General features: G+C 41.8%; 1 protein-coding gene across 1 annotated transcript in view; it reads right to left on the minus strand.

Annotated features, from left to right (window-relative positions):
- ITFG1 (integrin alpha FG-GAP repeat containing 1) overlaps positions 1-25,427 on the minus strand; it is a 111,936-nt gene that overhangs the window by 69,712 nt on the left and 16,797 nt on the right. Inside the window, exons 7-8 of the mRNA XM_033156732.1 lie at positions 15,850-15,911; positions 10,859-10,943 (exon numbers count right to left, since the gene is read on the minus strand). Coding sequence (XP_033012623.1) covers positions 10,859-10,943; positions 15,850-15,911 — 147 coding nt within the window. The remainder of the gene's footprint in view (positions 1-10,858; positions 10,944-15,849; positions 15,912-25,427) is intronic.

The following is a 25,427-nucleotide window of genomic DNA, read 5'->3' on the forward strand; positions in this document are numbered from 1 at the left end:
CCAAGAGGAGTGAGGTGAGCCTGACTGCTCCATTTCATCCCCAGGGTAGTACAGAATATTTAATCACTTTATGACTGAAAAAAAAATCCACCACATGGGCCTTGGATACAGGGACCATTCTTGAGATCCAAACTCTGGTTAGGATTTAACACCAATGTAAACAGAATTCTGCACCACGGTAAAGCAACTTGGGGGACACTGTTGGGTTTCTATTCCTCTCACTGCAGATACTGTGTATCACATGTCTGTGTTATGCATTCCAGCACCAATTGTTGGAATCACAGGAGCGGATGTTTACCGTATTCTGTTTCCATTTGTTGTTCCTTTCTTCTTTTTCGGACTTCTCTCCAGAGAGAGGTGACGTTTTCTTTTGTTCTGCCTTATACTTAATAAAGTAGCTTTTAGTGCATACAACCTCAGCCTAGCTCAGTCTGTGTTTATTTCTGCTGGACTCTGAATATGTGCTCAGTGTCTCTAAGACATGAGTCATTATAAATCGTCGGGGAAGGCTGTCGGAACTCCCTAGAGCTGCACGCTGAAGGGAGAGACGGGCTGGAAACGTTCCTGTCGTATGCCTGGGGGTCGTCCTAGTCCCTGGCCGATCCGACAGACACATCCCACAATCTAAATAAGCTCCTAAGCTTATAAAGTTTGGGACAGCAGATCTACATTTGGTCTTAGACCTATGCACAAAATTTTATTGATGAAGTGATAATTTCATTCACGCCCCCTTTTCTTCATTGAGGAGAAGTTGGGTAACAATACCCCTAAGACAAAGGAAAATACATAACCCAGCACAATCGCCATGGCCTTATTCTCACAAAGAGCCTTTGACAAGATCAAGGCCAAACCGTTTCAAACTACCAAGGTGGGAGACTCACATTACTACAGACTTTTTGCCTGTAAAAACAAATATGGAAGTTTTGTGATTACGTGTGTGTATGTGGTAGTGGTGGTGGTGGTGGTAGGGACTCGCTACACACAGCAAACTAGATGTCAAGGGAAAGGCTTTCAGTTTGGGCTCTTTGCCAGCATGAACAATGGGCTGGGTGAAACTGCTTCTATATTCCTATTAAGATAACCTTTAATTAAATGGAAACTGCCAGGAACTTATAAACACCCCAAAGTATACAATTCCTTTACTATGTGATAAACTGATTCCATTAGTTATGAGAATTATTAATCTATAGGAGAGACTTTTAATACAGCAATTAAAGCCCCCCCCCCAATACTACAGATGCCTCATTACCTGTAAATGCACACTAAAATGGTGTTTTGAGCCTGCACTTTCGTTTCATAAGTGTTATGAGTTTGTGGGTGCCAGACTCCTCTAATTCCTGGATCCAGCAAGTGTTAAAAGCTAAGTAAGCTAGGCTAGTTTCCTCATCAGGTGATCGGCCAGTGAATGGGCCATTAAGAAAAAAAAAGGATTAAAGGCGCTCGGTACAATATGGCAAATGGATAGGGCCCCCTCCCTCAATAGTTAAAGCCAGAGTTTATAGTAGGGCGGTGTGTGTGATGTCACCGAGAGGGAAAGCAGCAAGGAGCAGAGTTTGCTGTCATGTGAGCTAGAAGCTCGAGAAAAAGCTGCAGATTGGGAAGGCAGAGAGAGCACCATGGCCATGGGAGAAACAAGACCCTTTTGGAGTGTGGATGCTGTGAACCCCTCCATGGTAGGCTCAGGTTGTATATATGTTTAAATAAACCATATGTCATAAAGACACCACAGTCTCTGCTGTGCCTCATTTCCAGGAGAAAACATGAACCCTGGAACTCCTGGAATCTCACACTGCTTGGAGATTGGGGTGGCATGCGGCAATAATTTGAGAATCAACTTCACAAGGAGGTCAGTGGTATACTCTCAAGACAGGCAAAACTTGTGTTGTGGGCATTAGCTAGCATTCTCTTTCTGTTCTGCCACCCACTGAGATAACTTTTGTGTCACTGTTCAGATTAATTTTCAATTTAAACAAAACACTCCCAAGGCTTTGTCCTTTTTAATTAGGGATGTAAATACCTCAGCAGGAGGTGACAGGGATGGGAAAGGAATTACAGTAACACAATCTCTCCACCTTAGCCAACTTATTAAAATAGGACAAGGCAGCCCCTGCTGAGCTTCCTAATGAAAATATTACTTTAGCAGATGCTAAAACAATTTAAAGATTTGGCCAGCTAAAAGATGCGATAACCACAAATAATTTTATGAGAAAAATTTGAGGCAGAGAGTCCATGGTGTCCACTGATATATTGCCAAAAATGAGGAAATACAAGAAAAGGACACCAATTTACATAAAATGTACATAAGTTTTATGTGCACATTTCAAAATATGATTATTTAAGTAGAAATACATCTTGTCATAGTGATGAAGACTGTGACTGGGTCAACATTTTTCTTGGCTTTCCATGACTGATAGCTAGGCAGTTGTACACATGAACACATGAACCTCATAATAACGACAAGTACAGTGGTACCTCGGTTTTCGAACATCTCTGTTGACAAACATTTCAGTTTTCGAATGCCGTAAACCTGGAAGTAAATGCTTTGGTTTTCAAACACACCTCAGAAGATGAACATGCCACGCAGCTTCCGCTGAGTGCAAGATCCTGAGACCTAGCTGTTGACTACTGAGTTTTGGGTTTTTTAATGTTTCAGAACTCGAACGGTCTTCCAGAATGAATTATGTTCAAAAACCGAGGTATCACTGTATATTTTACATCCTGCAGAAAGCATTTCTAAATTATATAGCCTTAAACTCTGACTCATGTAAACACTCTGGGCATTCTTAAAATGGTGTTTCATATGCTTGCTTCCACTTTTAAAACACCGATTTAAATCAAATTATGCAGAATAAAAGCATATTAAAAGCTAACTGTTGCCTTTCCAACAGACTTAAATGTTACCTTGAATATTCAAAAGGAGAGTCGCATTTTCTGCTTTTATCCATTAATCAAGAAAAAACACCCCCATCATGCACCCACCCCGGCTATTTGTAACCTCGACTAGATGTTTCAGTGTTTCCCCCCGCAAGAAACCTATGGAGCAGATCCTGGTTTCACCCACTGTCTAGTCATCTTTAGTGATTATTTTGTTTTTAAATTAATTTTTATGGCTAAAAATAAGCAAACAGAACTGAGCAAAACCCATTTGTAATGGGAACATAAAGGCACATAGAGATACTTTATCACAGGTTTTGTCCCTTCTTGTAAGAGACTGAATCAGTGGAAATGAAAAGGGATTGCTTTAATGCAGAGTTAGTTGCAAGTATATATTCACTTCCAAAACCTCACCAAAGAGGGAGGAAATTGAAGATTTTTTTTTTAAGACTGAAACAAGGGATGGGATATACTCAACATCAGTGTTCCAAATCGAGCTTCCAAATCCATTTCCAGGAGATGAATGCTTCCAAAATTGCAGCCATCTCTAGAAATTACTGGCAACTATATTAAATGATTTTAATCAATCCCAGTGCTAACCACTTTGCATGTAAATATATTCTAGACATTCGCATGCGCTGGAGAGAATGCAATTCAATGAAAATGACTCATAGATGAAGATTTCTAATTTACCCATTATTAATGCTCATTGTTGAACTGAAGTGGCTGAAATAATATTTTCCAGTTTTCTTAATGCTGTAGTGCTGCTTCAAAACCAATTTTTACAAGAAAATTAAACTGATTAAGAGGAATATTGTAGCAGATGAACAATACCGATATTAAAGACAAATTTTATTTGAAGAGGAGCTAACAGCACATCACAAAGGAAGCAGCTTTTTGCAGAGGGGGTTGGGGGTAGTGGAAAGGAAGACCTGACATACTGAGGCTTTAATCCCACTGTCATTTCCTGGGGAGCAAATAGGTCTTTTGGGACTTTTGTGAAACTTAAATTGCTCTTAGCAATTTAAGAAATGGGCAACTTTAGTTTCACGGAAGTCCAAAAAAGAGCCACAAGTGCAGCAGGTGCAGTGTCTAGATAGTGTCATAAGATCATCCCTGGGGCAGGGGGATCAGATTAAAGGTCCATCTATTGCAGTATCCTGCTACCCACGGCAACCAACAAGCCACCTCTGGTAATTCCACAAACAAGGCAAGATTCCCATGCTGTGGTTGCACCACAACAACTTCAAGGACACTGCCTGCGAACATGCAAATTCAATACAGGCACAATTCTCTCCAAGAGTAAACTGAGATGGTCAGTGCCAGCAGACCCTAAATAAAACATAAAGGGCAACTCAACCTCCCCCTTTCAATCTGATTGAGGATCGAGAACACTCAGTAGCCACTGAATGTTGGGTATCAGTTGGACAAGGGGAAGAGACATAATGGAACATACTGAAGAAAGTCATGTCTAGAGGTGAGGTCCCAGTTTTCATAACTGATGTCCACGGAAATACTTATCCCCCATGAATGTTATGAATTCCCTTTCAGTCACCTAAACTATCAGTCACCATCAATTAATTCTGCTGTGTGAAGAAGTCTCTTTTGTCTCAAGTTTCATTGAACGATGTTCTAGTATGACTACCAAGTTGAACGCAGTCCTCCAACCACTTGGTGGCCTAGTGGGGCCCACTTCCTCTTTTGGTTGCTTGCCTAAGATTGCAGAAATGGAGCAGTAGTGGCTTCATGTGGCTTAGAGGACCCTGAGGTGGGTAGGTCTCCTTCCCCACAAACTCCACCTTTTCTTTGTGCACTCTGGTTGGCCATGAGCCTACAGCTGGTCTGAAGACCCTTTGGTATAAACTAGGGCTGGTTGCATGATTCAAAAGAATCATGTAACATATAGGGGTATTTCAGTTTTCTGAATTTCTAATAACAACCACACCAAAACTGTTATGCTTACAAAGCCTTAGGATGAGAGCGAGAATGCATGTTCCCCCACTTCTGAATGAATCATTGACACATAAACTTGTTTCCCCTTGCCACAACTCTTCACAGAAGTTGGATTTGGAGATGTTCACAACAAGAGAAACAATGCTTTGCTTTCAACCTAGGACTTTGTGAGGGTAATGTAGACAGAAAAGCTGACCTTACACTGTGGTGCCTCTGCAAATAATGTCACCAGCAATGGGGCCCATCTAGCAGGGACTTTCCTTTTAAAAAAAGAATACTCTTGACGAATATTCCACATTAAAGGAGTCTCTTCTTATAAAGATGGAACTATGCACGTTAAGTAGCCCCACTGACCTCAGTGCATCCTAACTGCTCCATCTGGGCTCTGTGTGTGTTCTCTTGAATGCTTTGCAGTTGGTAGCTGGAAATGCACACACAGTAACAGACCATGCTACTAAGGGGCAGAGTAGATGGACTGGCATCAGACCTGTGAGTTTCTATGTGATTTTGTCAATACTCTGCTGGAAAAGAATGGGTTGGAGGTCTGGTATTTAAAAAGCAAAGGGAATGCACAGGGAAGGAACAAAAAAAGATCTCCCTTGCTTGAAGTTTATTCCCCCCCCCCCAGAATGCCCCCTCTTCACTCCCCAATGCTTTTCTCCACAGCTGAGCTCAAATATGGAAAGGACTGGTGATTTCTGTAATCACTGTCTTTGTGCCTCTTTTGCTGACAAAAAGCAGCCCCTTCCATACATTTTTCTGGTGATTGTGGCAGATCCACATGTGACAAACAAAAAACCATCACTGCTGCTGCTTCCCATTTAGCCCTAAGAGCAGCCCTCACTCCTTAGGGGAAATGCATCTCGGCAAAATTATATCCTATTATGGAGGTGCAGCGCTGTCAGGTGAATAATAATTGTGGCACTGTGACCTATCCAGTTTTATCTGTGGCAACTGAGGACTCTTTTCCTGCAGCAAGCTGATTAATTTTACCCCTTCAAAGCTGACACAAATATAAGATATGAGACGCTGAAATATATCAATGCATGTTTTGCATCCACCTGCAACATGTTATAAATGCTTTTATGATGTATGCAAGGAAGCCTAAGAGTTATTTATTTAGAACATCTCTTCCCCTGCTTCTACAGCACTCGAGGCAGCTTTGTTAAGGCATTACCAACACAAACCTGTACATATTTACTCTGAAAAGTCCCACTGAGCAAAATGGTGCTCACTCCTAGGTAAGTGGGTATGGGATAACAGCCTCAGCAACTATATTTGAAAAACATTTGCATATTTGTCATCAGATTTTGTTTCAGTTGAGATACCAGAATATTGTACTGCCACTATGCCTATGGCAGGATAAAGTTAAACTAAATTGAAGGACCATACCTGGAGATAACCTTGTGGTGCTTTCTGCCCGCAATGTTACAGATATATAAGCTACAGACTTGATTCACCTCATAAGAGAATTCCTGCTACCCATCAACACTACACAGATTCCTGTTAGAACTTCATGGGGATAAGTAATATTGACCTGCTGCATGAATAATATGCCTGTGATCCAAAGGACCACCCAAATATGGGGGATTTGCAGGGCCTCCAGTCATAGCTTTGTGCTGCCTAACAAGCTACCCATGAAGGCCAGGGGGTGGCTCGTGGGTCACTCAATGTGGTGAAGGGACTGTAGTCAGAAGGGGAATTTGCCAGAGCCTCAGAAGCAGAGCTTTAGAAACAGACAGGCTTATATAGAGGAATATATTCCCATAGTCAACCTGGTCCCAAGTTGTCAAAGGTGTGATGGAAGGCAGGGTCAAGGCCAGCACTCAGCTATAGCATTACATCAGCTCCCATGCCATTTGCCCAATACAGATGCATGCAGAAAGACTCCCACATGACTCCAGGCTTTTCGATTTCATGGTTACGGAGGAATCATGTGTTGGACAAAAGACCAAACCGAGACTGGGTGAGGCTTCACATGCATCCTGCACAACTCTCTGTTATCTATTGATGAAGCTTTCTTAGCTTTCCTTTCATGAAACTTGTGTGTTAGTTCCATTCTCTCTCTAAATGCATTTGTCTCACCTTTTGTCCTAACCAGTCATTTGAATGCACAAATGCAGTACTGCCACCAGGACTATACAAACCAAGCAAGCTAAACTGAAGACTTCAATCTGACAGAGAGAAAAACTGGGTTTCCTGGGCACAGAGCAATCAGCTTTGATAAGGGTGCATTTCAAAGGCCATAAATGTATGCTCTTTGAAAGCACCTTTGACCACTCAAATGTCTTACATGCTGGCTTCAGTACCAAAGGAGCTTTTCATGTTGTAGCTCAAGCAAAAATGGCTATGGGCCAGCTTTTGTGAATGTGCTTGACATCCAGAATGAATATGAATATGACTCTACTGCTGCATAGAGAAACACTGTGCAGATGGTGAACATGGGTGGGAAAAGGGACCCAGGCTTAGGTGGTGTCTGGTTCAACTACCCACTAAACAGCTGAGAAAAAACAGTTCAGTATTTGCCCATGCTACACCATTTATGGATCCTAGCATGCAAATGTATCCTATATTTTATTCAAAATCAAAATCAAGCATGAAACAAAATCATCACAGAAAACATGCAGGGAATATCGAAGCAGGGATGCTGCCTGAATTATCAGTCTAAATATTTTGCATTGAATTTACTTTATTTTTAACTGCATGTAATTTAGTTCAGTCAAGGGAAAATCATTGTTTCATGGCAGTTGAAAAACTGTTGCTTTAAAATGGCATTAATGTACATTTACTCAATTGGCTACGAGATGTAAGCTGCAAATGTATATGTCTCTCTCTTCAAAATACAATTACAAAATTCACTTTCCGGAAGATAGCAAAAAAAGGTGTGTTCTGCTGCTTCTAAAGAATTTATTAAAATGTTTTCTATTCTACTCTCCATTTTGTTACATTCCAAAGAATAAAACAAAGGAAGAGCAGGATGATTTATTGCTCCAAAAATATTATTCGGACATACTCTGGAGAAAAGATTTTTATCTTCCATTTGTAAAGAATGTCTGTAAATTCTCCCTGCCTCCCTGCTAGATTACAGTATAGCATCCAAACAAACAAAAGTACCAAAACTTATTTTTTGTAATAATTCCCTCCATCCGAGCCAAAGTGTCTTTGTTGCTATATCTTGTTAGATTCATTCAGGTACAACTGAAAATATGGAGGTAACTCATCAGGCTTCCACTCTCACATATTCCAAAGGTGGTATTTGCAAGGTGCCTAGGCAGGCGTATTTGAATACATGTAGGCTTCTGTACATGTGATCTAGCACCTTGGAAAACAGTCTGGGATTGCGAGTACAGAGGCCTACATGCGGTTGGGTGTGCATGCACAAAATCATTGCAGACAGCATCTTTAAGCATGTGGGGGGTGAGGGTAGGGATACCAAGGTACAAATACCGTATTGGTTCAAATATAAGCTGCACTTGAATATAAGCCGCACCTTTAAAATTGGAGGGGTGAAAAGAAAACAAAGAAAATATACCCGAATATATGCCTCTCCCTTCCTTGCTGTTCCTGGCTGCATACTTGGGGTGTGTGTGTGTGGAAGCCACGGTGCGTTGTCAGCGGCCTTTCGCCTTCCTCGCTCCCTCCCTTCCCGGCCTTGGGGAAGAGGACGGGGAAGTACCGGTATGTGTGGGGCGGGCACCGCTTCGCTACACTCCTGGCACTGTTTGCCCCATGCTCCTGGCTGCATACCATAAGGTTGCGAATATAAGCCGCACTTTAACTTTTTACAGTCAGAATTTGGGGAAAAAGTGAGGCTTATATTCAGACCAATACGGTAAATGTATGAACAGGGTTTGAGTGAGGACCGGATACATCTTTTCATCAGAAAGTTAGCAAGACTGGGGTATGAGAGAAAAGGAAAAGCAGAAAGCCACTGAAAGAATAGAGATCTCTGCTTTATTAAACCCAACCTGTTTTGAACTGAATTCTTATCCACAGGCACTCTTAGGCATAAGAAATTTTCAGTCTCTCTTGCCCCTGGCAATCTCTACACATCTTTCAATGCATTCCAAGTAACAAAACTCTTCAAAGCTATAAGTGCTTTCAGGAGAAGGAAGTTTTGCACTTCTTTTTCAGTATTTTATTTATTCGCAACACTGAAACTGTTAAATTTTTGTCAGGATTCTTACTTTAAAATGATAACAAGAAGTAGAACTTCAAATGGCACATTGTATATAGAAAGTATATGTTGCAAAAGGCTTGTTTCTATACTTCCTGAAATCCAAGTTAATTTATACTTCCTTGAAATATGGCAGATTTCTAAAATTACAGTGCAGCCTTTGGTGATATTATCCACTGCTGTTAGCTATAACACTTGGAGAGATGAAATTCGATTCCGTATTACTTCTCTTTCTTACATCTTTCAAAATAAATGTATCTGACATATACTTTATGCTTATTAGTATTCATGGCAATTTTTAGCACCATCTGCTTTTGGGGGAATCATTAACACTGTAAAACTGAAGCAGTATGGACAAAAGACAGTTTAGATCATTCCCCCCCTCCTACCCAAATAAAATCTCATGGGTATTCTTTCTTTCAAAATAAAATAAAAGACAAGTGGGGGGGGGGATTGGATGCAGATACTTATTTGAGTGTTGGCTAGACGTTAATGAGCATTCTAAGTTAACACTACAGCAAAAATGGAGGAAAAAACCCCACCAATCGGATCCTATGGCCTGTGCTTTGTCTGTTGTAGTTAACACAGTTAAAAGTCTTCAGCAACCCCACCAGAGGCCAACCACAGTTATATGTGTGAAAGGTATTTGCTTGGTTCCTCATTCTAGTAAATGAAGGAAACCTTGGATTTTCTGAAGCAAGATTTTTTGACTTGGACCTGAGTTGAGGTGGGTTTCCTCCAAAATGATCTTGAGCTGAAGCAGTCTCCCCCCGCCCCATAGGATCTGAACCTAATCCTAACTTTGGCGCACACCCTTAGTCATTATAAACTTAACTGAAACAAACAAACAAACAAACACGTCAACCCCAACCCCCCCCAAAAAACCCACCCCTAAGTTATGCATAAAAAGAGCAAAAATTAGTGAAGCTCTTTTCATGGTCAACTGGAGGTTCTGACTTGCCACAAGAGACTATATCAGTGTTTTTCAACTACTGTTCCGCGGCACACTAGTGTGCCGCGAGATGTTGCCTGGTGTGCCGTGGGAAAATTTGAAAAATTACTTTTATATATAGTCAATATAGGCACAGAGTTAATTTTTTTAACATTTTCTAATGGTGGTGTGCCTCGTGATTTTTTTCATGAAAGAAGTGTGCCTTTGCCCAAAAAAGGTTGAAAAACACTGGACTATATGAATGGCCACTGACAATTTGCTAACTGTTATAAAAGTTAGCTCTCAGAGGATGTAACAGCTCTATCTAAGAAGCCCCTACTTAAAAAGAAATATAGATTATTTATAGTAACCTATGTGTTTAAATTAGGATTGATGGAATAAATAAATTAGAATTATCTGTCATCAATAAAATTAGAGTTAAAGAAAAAGACCTTTCGGAGTAATGTATTAGTAACAACTATATTTTAGGCTGTTAAAATATACACAATGATTCCCAAAAGCTAAGCTACTGCTTAAAAAGTACATTTTGCTGGTCAAAGACTGCTCTAAACTAGATTTACATATAAATTACACATTCCCTTTGTTCTAAAGCTTAGTGAAACAACTGGCAATTATAACTATTAAGAATGTTAACACATTTCATCAATCTTTTTATAAGCTACTTTAATTAATTTAAATGTTTCTCATGCATGACAGAGTTTTATAGGCAGTTTATCTGTTAAAGTCTTGTAAATGAATGCCTTAGGTTTGTAGAAAAGGTGTCTTTTAAAAAAATAATAATAGCAGCACTATAAATCCATTTGTTAAGTCAACAAAAGAGCTTATTGCGTATGTGCTTTGTCGTGCCACCTCTCTGCACTAGCAAATGTCAAGTATTTTGGAAAAGGAGAAAAGAACCTCACCAAAATCAGCGAACACTGATTGCCCAACAACTTTTACATCTTTGGGTTTCCTCTTCATATGTGTAGCTTTGGAAAAATTCCCATCCTGTCAAGAGATAAATAAAAGCGTCAAAATATTACCCAAAGTAATCTATAAACAACTCTGTGAGTGTAGGGGAAATCCCAGCATAAACACATGGGGGAAAGTAGAACTGATACATTCCAGAACCAATATAATTCTGTCTTACTTAGTTTTTTTTTAATGGATCTTTATGCTACCCTTCAGTACAATGGCCATGCAAGCATTTACTTGGATTTTCAAACCTGATGATCTGCAAATCATTTTTAATTATGATTTTGATTTGGGGGAAACCTGTCTGAAAAATGGCCCCAGTGCTAATTAACAATGCATTTTCCCAACTTCTTTGTAGCGGATGCAATCACTGGAGAAGGATTATTATGTTACCTACCGGTATATCCATTTTCTCAACTACTAGAACAATTTGGTCACCACCCAAAAGGGTAGTGGCAGGAGAACACCACATACACTATACCAGAATAGCCACCTCCTGAATACTCATTCACATCTCCCTCCATCTCCTTCTGAATAATCACCGCAATAAGATCTGTAGTGATCAGAAGAGGAAACCCTGAGTTGATGGCTTCTGAAAAGCAACATCATTAGTAGTATGGGATGCTCAGATGAGCTACCTGAGACTATATAACATACCATGCTGCACCCTGGGAATGGGACAGGACACAGTGCAGTGTTCTGGGTCAGAGGTGGTTCCTTAAAGCACAACATGAAGGTTAAGAGTTATGCTACTTGCCTCTGGAACAAAATTTTGACCCCCTTGGTTATGGCAAATCAAATAGAGGTTTATTGCTGAATAGGAAATCAGCACATGACAATTAGTAAATAAAACTTTTGACTGTATTGTCGCTGGAACATGTCCTGCACAAGTCACATTTCGGGGAGCCTTGCACAATTCCTATTCATTGCAGCAGGGTCTTCCAAGCAGATGAGGTTTCTGATAAGCTGTGATGATTGACAAGGTGTTGATGATCCTGTTTCTCTTGTACATGTAGCCACTTCACAATGAGCTGTGATAAAACTAGGAAGACTCCAATTAGCTGTAGTTTTTCATTTTGTCTGAACAAAGGAAACTAAGCATTGGTGTAGGATCTTGGCTTGATCCAAAGTTTCTAATCATAGTTTTCAAGTTCAGACAAAATGGGAAACTGTAGCTAATGAGAGACATCCTTGTTTAATTGTGGCTCCCAGGAAAGAAGAAGCAAAGAGGCTCTGTGCACTGGCAAAAGGCTTGCACATATTCATGGCAAAATAAACCAAGATAATCTGAACTGGGTCATTGTGCAACAAAGCTGGTTCCAATTTTGAACAACTTTATTTCAACCCACCTGAATCATTAATGTGAATAATCCATTATAATAATGTTTGAGTGGCTTTGAAAACAATTTGGATTTTAAACTGCAATCTCCCATTAACTCAGAGTGTGTTTTCATGTACTTTAGTCATGTGGAAATTATTAGAACTGAAAAATTGAATTGTCTTCTAAACACTGTTGAACTCCTATAACATTTCAAGTTCACTGAGGACACATTTATGTTAGATCTTTAAAAAACTGAAAAACAATATGCCAATGTTTGTAGAGAACTAGGAAATGTGAAGCACAGGTGCTTCTGCAGAATAATCTGATCAGTCTGAAACAAAAAGGTGTGTGGGGTGTCAGGTGACCCCTCCACCCTTTTTAAAATGGCAAACTCAGAAATAACCTGAAGTGTCACTCCTTAAAAATTATGTTCAAGTATCTGGGCATTTTTTTTAAAAAATAGATTGTCATCAGAGTTGAGTTTCTTCCTCTTGATATTTAATTTCTTTCATGATCAGCAGGAATTCTAAGAATTATACTGACTTTGTGGTTAGCCACTTGTCCTAAAATGGGTGATTCCTATTTTGCAACACACCAAATTGCACTGGGATGTCTTCCCTGGGAATTAAACAGCTGGGAATAAGCCTGGATAAATCACCAAACTATCTTTTGCCATTTCTCCAAGGAAGAAATTTCAGCCATGTTTAAAACTAGACAAATGCCTACAGGCAACAAAGAGTGAGTACTGTATTGAAATCTTTTTCTTTTTCTTTGTAAGCCATCCTGCTGACAAATTAAATGACAGTAATCTCATACAACAGATGACATCACTACAGGAGCCCTGTTAACGCACACATTAGGGCAGACTGATTGGTTTAATTGGCAGTCATGCTAAAATCCTGCAGAGGCAGGGATGCTGAGTAAAACATTGCCTCTAAGCAATCTTTGAAGTTTGAATGCGCTGAAGTTATATTTACTATAATGACAACTATTTATCCTTGAAATCAGTATGATCAGACAACTTCTTCATTTAATAGGCCCTAAGCACGCTTTTATTTTTATCATTTTTTCTGAGCATGCTTTTATACATTTTTTTAAAAAAATTATATCTATCCTAAAACATTTACGGAGTACGACAAAGCTGTATATTGTCTCCCTGCTTATTTAACTTATATGCAGAATTCATCATGCGAAAGGCTGGACTGGATGAATCCCAAACCAGAATTAAGATTGCCAGAAAAAATATCAACAACCTCAGATAATATGGTCTGAAGATCAACATCAAAAAAACTAAGATCATGGCCACTGGTTCCATCACCTCCTGGCAAATAGAAGGGGAAGAAATGGAGGCAGTGAGAGATTTCACTTTCTTGGGTTCCATGATCACTGCAGATGGTGACAGCAGTCACGAAATTAGAAGACGCTTCTTGGGAGAAAAGCAATGACAAACCTAGACAGCATCTTAAAAAGCAAAGACATCACCTTGCCGACAAAGGTCCGTATAGTTAAAGCTATGGTTTTCCCAGTAGTAATGTATGGAAGTGAGAGCTGAACCATAAAGAAGGCTGATCGCCAAAGAATTGATGCTTTTGAATTATGGTGCTGGAGGAGACTCTTGAGAGTCCCATGGACTGCAAGAAGATCAAACCTATCCATTCTCAAAGAAATCAGCCCTGAGTGCTCACTAGAAGGACAGATCCTGAAGTTGAGGCTCCAGTACTTTGGCCACCTCATGAGAAGAGAAGACTCCCTAGAAAAGACCCTGATGTTGGGAAAGATGGAGGGCACAAGGAGAAGGGGACGACAGAGGATGAGATGGTTGGACAGTGTTCTCGAAGCTACTAACATGAGTTTGGCCAAACTGCGAGAGGCAGTGAAGGATAGGTGTGCCTGGCTTGCTCTGGTCCATGGGGTCACGAAGAGTTGGACACGACGGAACGACTGAACAACAACAACAAAAAAAACATTTACCGTATTTTACGCTCCATAAGACGCACTTTTTCCCTCCTAAAATGGAAGGGAAAATCGCTGTGCGTCTTATGGAGCGAAGGCTTCGCTCCCACTGCCTCCCCCCATCCCCCGTCGCGTTCGGCGGAAGGTGGGGGGAGGCAGCAGCGATGTTGCTGGATCATGCCAGCACCTCCGTTCACCGAAAGAAGCTTCTTTCGGCGAGCGGAGCTGCTAGCACGATCCAGCAACATCTCCGCCGCTTCCCCCGACCTCCCGCCGAACGCGACGGGGGATGGGGGGAGGCGGCGGGAAGCGAAGGGGATGTTGGTGGATTGTGCCAGCAGCTCCGTGAACGGAGCTGCTAGCACGATCCACCAACACCTCCGCCGCCTCCCCCCACGTCCCGCCGAACGCGACGGGGGATGTGGGGAGGCGGCGGGGAGCAAAGGGGATGTTGGTGGATCGTGCCAGCAGCTCCGTGAACGGAGCTGCTAGCACGATCCACCAACACATCCGCCGCCTCCCCCCACGTCCCGCCGAACGCGACGGGGGATGGGGGGAGGCGGCGGGGAGCGAAGGGGATGCTGGTGGATCGTGCCAGCAGCTCCGTGAACGGAGCTGCTAGCACGATCCACCAACACCTCCGCCGCCTCCCCCCACGTCCCGCCGAACACGACGGGGGATGTGGGGAGGCGGCAAGAAGCGAAGGGGATGTTGGTGGATCGTGCCAGCAGCTCCGTGAACGGAGCTGCTAGCACGATCCACCAACACCTCCGCCGCCTCCCCCCACGTCCCGCCGAACGCGACGGGGGATGTGGGGAGGCGGCGGGGAGCAAAGGGGATGTTGGTGGATCGTGCCAGCAGCTCCGTGAACGGAGCTGCTGGCACGAACCACCAACACCTCCGCCGCCTCCCCCCACGTCCCGCCGAACGCGACGGGGGATGGGGGGAGGCGGCGGGGAGCGAAGGGGATGTTGGTGGATCGTGCCAGCAGCTCCGTGAACGGAGCTGCTAGCACGATCCACCAACACCTCCGCCGCCTCCCCCCACGTCCCGCCGAACGCGACGGGGGATGGGGGGAGGCGGCAAGAAGCGAAAGGGATGTTGGTGGATCGTGCCAGCAGCTCCGTGAACGGAGCTGCTAGCACGAACCACCAACATCTCTGCTGCCTCCCCCCATCCCCCGCCGTATTCGGCGGGAGGTGGAGGGAGGCAGCTGCGATGTCTGCTTTTGGGATCGGTGGGCGGCAGAGAGGTTGGTAGAGGATTTCCTCCACCACCCCACGCGCTGCCCGCCAATCCCAAAAGCAGGCTTTTGGGATCGGTGCAAGGCATGGGATGGTGGAGGAAACAGCGGGGATGCTGCTGCTTTCTCCACCACCCTGTGCCCCGACGCCAAAAGCAGGCTTATCCCCTGTTGCTTTAAAGGGACATGGGGAGGAGGGGAGAAATCTTCTCCCCTCGTCCCCATGTCCCTTTAAGGAAGCGGGGATGAGCCGCTGTGAAGGGAGAAGGGGCTTCCCCTCCAGCACTCCCCTCCGTGTTTTTTAGAGGAGGAAAACCAGGAAAATATTTTTTCCCTGGTTTTTCCCCTTTAAAAAACAAGTGTGTCTTGTGGTCCGGAGCGCCTTATGGACCGAAAAATACGGTACATATAAGCTTCTTTACCTGATTAACCCAGATTTCAAACTGAATTTCATCAGATGGTGCTAATGTTGTAAGAAACAAATCTGTAAAGATAAAATAAAGGACAAAGTCAACAGGAGACAAAGAAATGTATCATTTACATTTTGCTTGAGTATTTAATTCAGCTTAGGTACAATTAATCCTAAATATAAAATAATACATGTATGTATATCTTGCAGAAAGGTTCCCAGAATATACGTATTCTCTAGATTGGGGCAGGGAATGTGTGGCCCTTCAGATATTGCTGGGCTGTAACTCTTGTCATCCCTGACCTTTGGCTATGATGGCTGGGGATGACAGGTAGCAGAACCCAAAATTGGTAGGGCCACAGGTTTGTCATCCCTGCTGTATAACATTTTCGATCAGCACACTCACTCCTGTTAGGAGTACTGTGGCTCCCAGCTTTCAATGAAACAAATGAACACACTTCAAGTCAATTCACATGCAACGCCAAATCACCCTTGAGCTTGTGCTTTGCAATTTCCTCCCCACTTATGGTTTCAAGAAAACAGTGGTCTGCCATGACATCCAAAACAGGAAATGATGGCTTTCTCTTGCCCTCTCCCCACCAGGATTTGCATCAGCATCCAATTCTGATCTGAAAGCTAAAGACCGTCCATAGTTTGCCAATTCAGATACAGTGAGGGGAAAAGGCTATTTGATCCCTTGCTAAATTTGCCAATTTGCCCTCTGACGAAGAAATGACCAGTCCATAATTTTAATGGTAGGTTTATTGTAGCTGTGAGAGACAGAATAACAGGAAAACACCCCAGAAACCCAGAAGACAATTGATGTTTCTGAGCACAATTCAAAGTGTTGGTGCTGACCTTTAAAGCCCTAAACGGCCTCGGTCCAGTATACCTGAAGGAGCATCTCCACCCCCATTGTTCTGCCCGGACACTGAGGTCCAGCACTGAGGGCCTTCTGGCGGTTCCCTCACTGCAAGAAGTGAGGTTAAAGGGAATCAGGTAGAGCGCCTTCTTGGTAGTGGTGCCCTTCCTGTGGAACGCCCTCCCATCAGATATCAAGGAAATAAACAACTATCTGACATTTAGAAGACACCTGAAGGCAGCCCTGTTTAGGGAAGTTTTTAATGTGTGACATTTTAATGTATTTTTAATCTTTGTTGGAAGCCGCCCAGAGTGGCTGGGGAGACCCAGCCAGATGCCAGAATACTGTTCCAGGGCCTGGGACTGGGGGACCCTGACTGACTCCAGTTACAAAATCTGAGGCTGCCGAACAGACTCTTGGGTTGGGGACTTGGAGGGAGTTGTTGCTGTCATATTATTATCTTATATCTTATTATGATTTATGTGGAACTTGCTTCAGCTTGTTGGTTTACTATTCAATGTCTCATTTATTGTTTATCACTACTTTTGTTATGTTTGTAATTATGTAATATTTTTCATGTTGTAAGCCACCATGAGCATGGTTTTGACCATGGAAAGGCAGCATACAAATAAAAAGATGTATGATGCAAAGAGCCACTTCGAGATTTCAAAATATTAAATGATTTACAAATAAACTTTTATATAAATACAAACATACAGAGAGAAGGGGAAGTTGAAAACACACACACCGCTTACACCTAGAGCAGCTCTCCGATTCTTTGCAAGCAAGTCCAGAATTTATTTTTATTTATTACATTTATATCCTGCCTATTGCCCCAAGAACTCGAGGCAGCACACATCCCCTCTCCTATTTCATGCTCACAACAACCCTGTGAGGTAGGCTAAGCTGAGAGACAGACTGACTAAGTAACCTTCACGGTTGAGGGGTAATCTGAAGGTGTGTCTCCCCAGAGACTAGAAGCCTGATACCCTTGCCCATTCTTTACCAACATGATGCTTTCCAGGTGTTGTTGTACCTATCAGCCCCAGCCAGCATAACGTGGCATACTGCTTAGGAACAACTGTAGTCAAGGGGTATATAAATTGTTTGAATAGAATAAATTATTTAAAGATCTTTCATTTCAACTTTCTAAAGAGAAATTCCCAAAGCAGCTTACCATATTTTGAATAAAAAAAATACAAGTTGGTGTCTGTATTGGATCTGAACTCATTAAAACTGTGTTTAAAATTATTTTTATATAAGCAATTGCTTCCACTGTTTTTATACATGTAACCATTTTATTTATTTTATTTGTTACAACACGCTGGATGCAAATACCTACTGTAGCAACAAGCCATAAACTGGGATAAGCTGCATGTACAAATGTGCACAGAGATCAGTGAACATCTATTTTAAAACTGCTCAGTGGAGCTGCACAGATGCCTGCCTGGGCAAAGGCAAACAAGTCAATACTATTATTCTAAAGGTGGAGATCACAGACTGAGACGTAAACGATTAGCACAAGGCCAGAAATGAGAACGATTCTGCCATTGCTAATAAGGTACTAGACATGCTTGCTGATCAACTGCAAATCATCCAGAGATTCCTTAGTTGGGTCCTGATCTACCTTTCGCCTGCTGCTGCTTTAGGTGCAAAGGGCTGTAAGTTTCAATTGCGCCTGGAAGGACCCAGCATGATATTGATATTGAGGAAATGTGTTCCATACAGCTGGTCGCTACCTATACACTAGCTGCCTTATTTTGTGCCGCAGAGGTTTTAGAGTTAGTCTTGGAAAGGTTCAGACACATTTTCTCTTATTTCTATTTCTATGTGTGGTATAGAGACACTTACAAATCATTTTTCTGCACCACGTCAGAGGTGAGGTTCTCTACTCCCTAGTACTTTAAAAAACATGGATGTCAAGAAGCAGCGCAATAGTAGAAACCAACAGAAGCTCAACCACGTATTAACAGAAAGTAGGTGGCTTCGCTGTACACGGTTGAAGCCAAAGAAGTAATCCAATTAGGACTTTTGCTTATGTAACCCCAGCCTCTCCTCCTCCTGTGCTCTCCTCTAATCTATTATTGGGGTTTCTCTAAGCCTCTGAAGCATTTTTTTTTTGGGGGGGGGGGAATAGGAAGAGGAGAGGGATGGGAAGCTCTGCCGGGCAAAAAGAGGTCCTTGTACAAATATACTGTACTGGTCATCAACTGATGGGTTGGGACCCACTAGTGGGGGTCTGCAGCCTGATCCAAGGTGGGTTGTAACAAGAGCACCATCACCATGCAAATATTTAGGAAAATATTAAGAAATGGGTCCTCAAATGCATGTTTCGGTTAAAAGTGGGTCGAAAAAAGTTGAAGTTACCTGCACTAACATAATAAAGTCCTTTAAAAAAATGTTTTTATTAAAGATTTTCTCGAGTAACAAAGTACATATATACAGAAGTACAACTGTTTTCAGTTCACAGAGTCTTTTCTACAGATCAGTTACATCTGATGGAAACACTAATGTTATAGACAGTATGATGTTGGGGGAGAAGAGCAGTGGGAAGAGAATGCGGAGGAGAAAGTTCATTGTTTTTGAAGTTTGCTAAAAGCTTTTATGATTAGGCAAGCATGCCCTGACATGTAATTTTACTATGCATAGTTGTTCTTACAAGCTATAGATTGCAAATTCTGTTGATTTTACTAACATTTTCTTATGAATGTTTTAAAGGATTTTAAGGAAATCGCTTAGAGAGTTTACCTTGATTAAACAATATATCATCAACCTTCTACGTTAAAATAAATTTGTTTTAAGGAAAGTGAACACACACAAAAGGCCACAAAGCAATAGGACTGGAATAATAACCATCTCCAAAACAAAATGGAGACTGGGTTTGTTTTTCTTAAAACCAGCCAACAACACAATGGCTCTGATGTTGGGCAGTTTAGCAATAAAACAAAACATGTGTTTAGCTATTTGCTGTGTGGGAGGAATAAATGTGAGGATTTGTTAAAAAAAAACAAAAGCACAAGTCAAGCTACAAAGAGCTAACACAAAGATGATAATTTAAATGTCTAAAAGGTTTGGTGAGTTGTTTTTTTTTTAAAGGTGCTTATAAAGAGAGAAGCATGCTCTGTCTACTGTAATGCATGTTGCCTTTTCCTCACTTTTAGGATGAGATTGGTTTTTGTGTTTGTTTTTTGAAAAAGGGGGAGAGGAGAAAGAAGAAAGGATATGCCCCCCCGCCCCCAGTAAGTGGCTGCCTAAAACATCTAGCACAAATCACACAACTGGTATCAGCTTCGGGGGAAACTATGACAGCAACCCGGAAATGTACTTGTATTGCACAGCAGCCTTGAAGTAGGTGGTATCCATCACGGATTTCAGCTCCACCTTGGGTCACAAGGAGAGAGATACAAAAAGACTACAGTAACACACTACTGGTGTTTCTGCTATTAAACTAAGAGCCGCCAACTGCAATGCTCCTTTGTTGATGGAGAAATGGGTGTTGCACTCTTTCTTTCTCTCTGTCTTTCCCCACCCATCTCTACTGTGAGAGCCCAGTGTGTCTTGCAGGAAGGCAATCAGGTCAGTTTAGGAACACAGGAAGCTGCCTTACACTGAGTAAGACCCATCTAGCTCTGTACTGTCTACTTTGACTGGCAGTGGCTCTCGAGTACAACAAACCAGGTTTGCTCCCATCCTTATACTGGTGATGCTGGGGACTGAACCTGGGACCTTCCACATGCAAAGGAGATAGTCTTCGACTCAGCTTCTTCAAACTGAATTCCAGGTTAATGCATTACTCCCTCGGGGTCCCTTCCAACTTTACAATTCTATGATTCCCTTGGCCAATCCCAGCTCCACGCTGGTGCTTAAATTGGATATGGTTATGTCTTTGGGGTTTTTTGTGCATTTAGTTTTGTACTGTCTTTATTTTAACTTTGTTAGGAACCCTGGGGGTGCCTATGGATTGAGACAGTAAGGTATGAGTGCCGAACAGATCCACAGCAAATAAGATCTGTAGCCTTGTTAGCCCACAGTTCAATGTGGAGGGCTGCTTTTAATATAGATCCAATCTGGAATTATGATGTCAGGGAATCTGGTTGGCTTGTGCCCCATCCTCAAACGTAAGGCCATCAAACAGTGCTTGTGAGAGGGGCAACTGTGCTGGAGTTGGCAGTGCAGTCTCTCGATCTGGCCAGGATGCAGAGTGTAATGACTTTGACCTGTATTTCTCCAACTGCAACGCTACCTGGAAGACCAGGCATTTGGTGGATTCTAAAATACAACTGAATAATGTTATCACCTGCCGTTTTGTTTTTTTAAGCTGATGCTGTTTTGAGATTGTAAAACGTTTACTTTGTGATTTTATAGCATTATTTTATTCTATGGAGGTTCTAAATTATTTGTTTGATAGCTGTTGTGAGAGCTTTACTGGCAAAGGGCAGGATATAAATTTATTTCTAGGATTTATAAATACATAAATGGCTTTGGGGGAGTTTTGAAAAAACCTGCCATGCGACATAGGGGTCACCTATTCAAAAGCTTTTTTTAAAAAAAATCACCCACCCTCTCTTTATATGCCCCTAGGCTTAGCCTAAAGTATATTTTTGGATGCTGCACATTCACACTTCTGTACTGTGAAATAAAGGGCTGTATATTTCATAAAAACAGATTGCAATTTTTTTTCATATTCTGCTTCTTTGCGGAACCCTTCAATGTAATTACATTGAAAATAATAATAAAGCTAATGCATTTTAATCTTTGAAACGTAAAATATAATCTTATAAACTATATTAAATTGGAGAATTTTCATTCTGCATTAAGTAACACTCACCTGAAAAACAATTATTTTAAAATAGTTATTTTCAAGCATTACAGCATTTAGGCTGTTATTGTTAGGGGAATGTGAAGGAAATAATAATTGGGCAATTCTGACTTTCTGTCCCCAGGTTTCAAAATGTAGTTGCTGTAATTGTTTTCTGCAGAAATTAGTCTGCAAAGAGTTTGCAATCCATCCCTACCTCAACATTTACATCAAAACCATGTAAGCAACCTTGCTTATCGAGACAAACATAATTCTTATTTATTTGTGTCTGTTATGCTACAGTCACTTTATTCATTGATTTAATTTTAATTTTATTTTTTACCTTGTGCTGAGCTTTAAACGTGTCTTTGGCTGGGATCAACAGAATTCATAACTAGTTCCCCACACCCAAGGAAGCTTTGGGTTGTTGTTTCTTAAGCAGCACCCCATGCATTTGCATGACAAATCTACAGAATCAGTTTGTGAAATGCCACTATTTGAAGGATGTTGGGGTGGGAATATCAAAAGTCCTACTGGGCATGCCAAAAGTAGGTCTTTGGACATTCCCATAATCTCATTCCCTGTCACAATTTTGCGAGGTCAAGCTTTTAGAGATGGCGGCCAGAGACAACTGCATTTTCGTACAGTGCAGACACAAACCTTGGTTTATTAAGCCATTCTGTGCATGGGTGCAAGCAGATAAACAAACCACAAAGAGGTGGGCATAACATTATGCAATGTGAACCCTGGATTGTGGCTGGCTTCACTGTCATAAACCATGACAACTAAGCTGAAAACAACCCTTGATTTCAGGCTGACCTGCTATTGTGGTTTATTATGGTGAAACAAACTAATATCCTAGGTTCAGGAGGACTGTTAAGGTAGCCCACTTCATGGTTTATTTACCCTCTCACATGAAGGGAGGAGCAAAGAGGGAGGAGTGTTTATAGCTTCATAAACTCAGCCAGATGGGCGGGGTACAAATAAATTATGATGATGATGATGATGCAGGGGTAGGCAAAGTGGTCCTTCCAGATGCTGTTGGACAACAACTCCCATCCCCAATCATTGGCAATGATGGGAGCTGTAGTCTAACAGCACTTGGAGGACACCATGTTGGCTACCCCCTGGCTTAGCGTTGCGTGCGAAGGCTGCTGCTGCCTGACTCCAAACATTGAGCTTATTTATTTATGAATTTATAAGGCACTTAGTGAATACCTGACAGATGTACAGAAATAGTTCTAGGCTGCAACAGGGACAACAAGCATTGGACAATCTGATGTAATAATAACATTTTTAAAGCACTGATTCCTTCATAAAGTACTAAATTAAGTAATTAAAAACAAGGCCTCAAGAAAATCTATTACTACTAATAAAGATTATCACAAAATATTTTACTGGGAACAAGGACAACCGGCGACTCCAGATTTCTAGAGCAAAGCCTAAATATATATTTATATATAAATGTTTCATAACTCAATTGATTTATGACAATAATTGTTAAGTACTGCACTGAGCAGAGATTATATTGGGCATAACTAACTGCTCATCTGTGAATAAGATCGACTACATCTACATTTTTAACCCTGGAGTTTCATTTAAACATACAGGTATTAAGATTTCTTCTCTACAGATAAATTATGTTTCCAATTATGCAGATCAACTGGGATTCATCCTCTGGGATTTTTACATTTACTGCATGTCAATGAAGATGGGAAATACCATTATTCTGGATGCAAAGTTTGCTGTGTTTCCATGAACAGTGGAAGAAACCCCACTCCACATCAGCAGGCTTTTGAAACTCATTATTTTTATGTTCAACAGTTCATAAGCCAAACATTATTGCAAGAAAACCAATTAATTTCTCATTTGCATTCAGTATCTGATTCTCATTAAAAAAAACTTTACCAGAGGAAAAAATATCCCAAAACAACCATTTTGCAAAAACATTAGCCCCCTGCATATAATTTGAAATGTAGTTCTGCAAAATATAGTTGCAAGCTCATAATGCTTTTTGGTAACAAATTATAGGCTACCTTACTCATTTAAAACCCATTTACTGAGATTTATTAAAATTTTATCTTCAAGATAGGCTATAAAATATAGTTTAAAAAATATAAGAACAAAGATAACTAACAGAAAAAGCAGCATCAGATTCAGACATCAACAGATCCTATCAATGATGGCTCTTAAGAACCAATTTAAAGAGGCACTAAACCCAGTAAACATCCAGGACAATCGAAACCATATCTACCTGGTACCTAAGTGATATCAAAGACTGATAAGGGGAGCGAGATCCACAGCTGAGATGCTTCCACAAGAAAGACCCTATTTTTGTCAACCAGAGACCTCCCCCCCCCCCCCAGGTCAGAATGCCAGAGCTGATTCTTTGGTAAATATATTAACATCTGGGCAGGTACATAGAATCAGAGGGCTAGTTTGCACCTACCGGCACCACAGTTCACAGTTAAATGGAGTGGCCTCAGTCAGCTGAGCAAGGCATTGGGTTTGAATGCTCCTCTCTCATTACAACCCCAGACCCTCCAAGTGTCCCTATTTTCCAGGGAAGCCCCTGATTTACAGAAGCTGGCCCGGTTTCTGATTTGATCCCGGAATGTTACACTTTTCCTTAGGATGTCCCTATTTTCATTGGAGAATTGTTGGAGGGTATGGAGTCATCCAACCCCCGAGCCATCTGAAGGCAATCCTGTACAGGGAAGTGTTTTTTTTAAATATTTAATGTTTTATTATGTTTTTATATACAGTGGAACCTCGGGTTACGTACCATCCTCCTTACAAACACTTTGGGTAACGAGCTCCACTAACCTGGAAGTAGATGCTCCTGCTTCTGAACTTTGCCCTGGGATGCGAGCGGAAGTCGTGCGCCAGTGGTGCGGCAGGCCCCATTAGCGAAAGCGCGCCTCATGTTAAGAATGGTTTCAGGTTAAGAACGGACCTCCGGAACGAATTAAGTTTGTGACCGGAGGTACCACTGTATGTTGGAAGCTGCCTAAAGTGGCTGGGGCAACCCAGTAAGATGTGTGGGGTATAAACAGTAAAATTATCATTATGGAATGGGACGTCCCTATTTTCACCAGAGAAATCTTGGAGGGTATGCACCCCACAGCTGCATGAAGTTGGCTTCTTTAGCTAAGAATCAGCCAGCCAGAGTTTGTTCTAATGGCCAGCGGGGAAAAAGCAGGGAGTGTGCAAGCCCAATGCCTTGCTCAGGGGCTTGGCCACATATTGCTAAACCACACTTCAGTACCATGGGGCAGACCAGTCAGAATATTGGTTCCGTGGGGAAAATCCAGCTAGAAGCCCAGCCAGGTTCACTATACAAAACGCACATGAATGCATAGCTTCTCACATGCAAGGAAAATCATGCTACGTACATAACAGAAACTACTCTAGTGTCATTATCACAGTATTCTTTGGAGGGTAACTGAAATCAACATTAAGGGTAATTGAAATCAACATTAAGAGGGCAGCAACAGCAGCTAAAGAAATTTCAAGGATTTGTCAGGTTCCCCGAGAGAGGAGTGCTTTTCTTTTCTTCCCCACTCCACACCACAAGTGCCACAATTGGCAAGGATAAGCATTCCTAAAATAAAGTCGCCTGTTAACAGCAACTAAAGAAGGGTAAACTAACTTGTGCTGCTAGCAGACAGCACTAATCCTGAGCGGAGCAGGGTACAGGTACGTGTGTGAAGGACCAACTCCCCCGACTTGGCACCCTCCAGACTTTGTAGTTCAACTCCATCAGCCCCAGTCATCATTAAGACTTGTAGTCTAAAATATCTAAAAGCTTCTGGGTTGGACGGGGGGCAGTGGGGGCTGGTGAAGGACATGAGAGGAGAATCTTTTCCCCTTACGATGGTTACATATAAACAGGGTTACTAACAGGTTTGAATGGTAGGGGGAACCATCT

This window comes from Lacerta agilis, chromosome 8 (assembly GCF_009819535.1).
Source record: "Lacerta agilis isolate rLacAgi1 chromosome 8, rLacAgi1.pri, whole genome shotgun sequence".
NCBI classification, from domain to species: Eukaryota; Metazoa; Chordata; class Lepidosauria; order Squamata; family Lacertidae; genus Lacerta; species Lacerta agilis.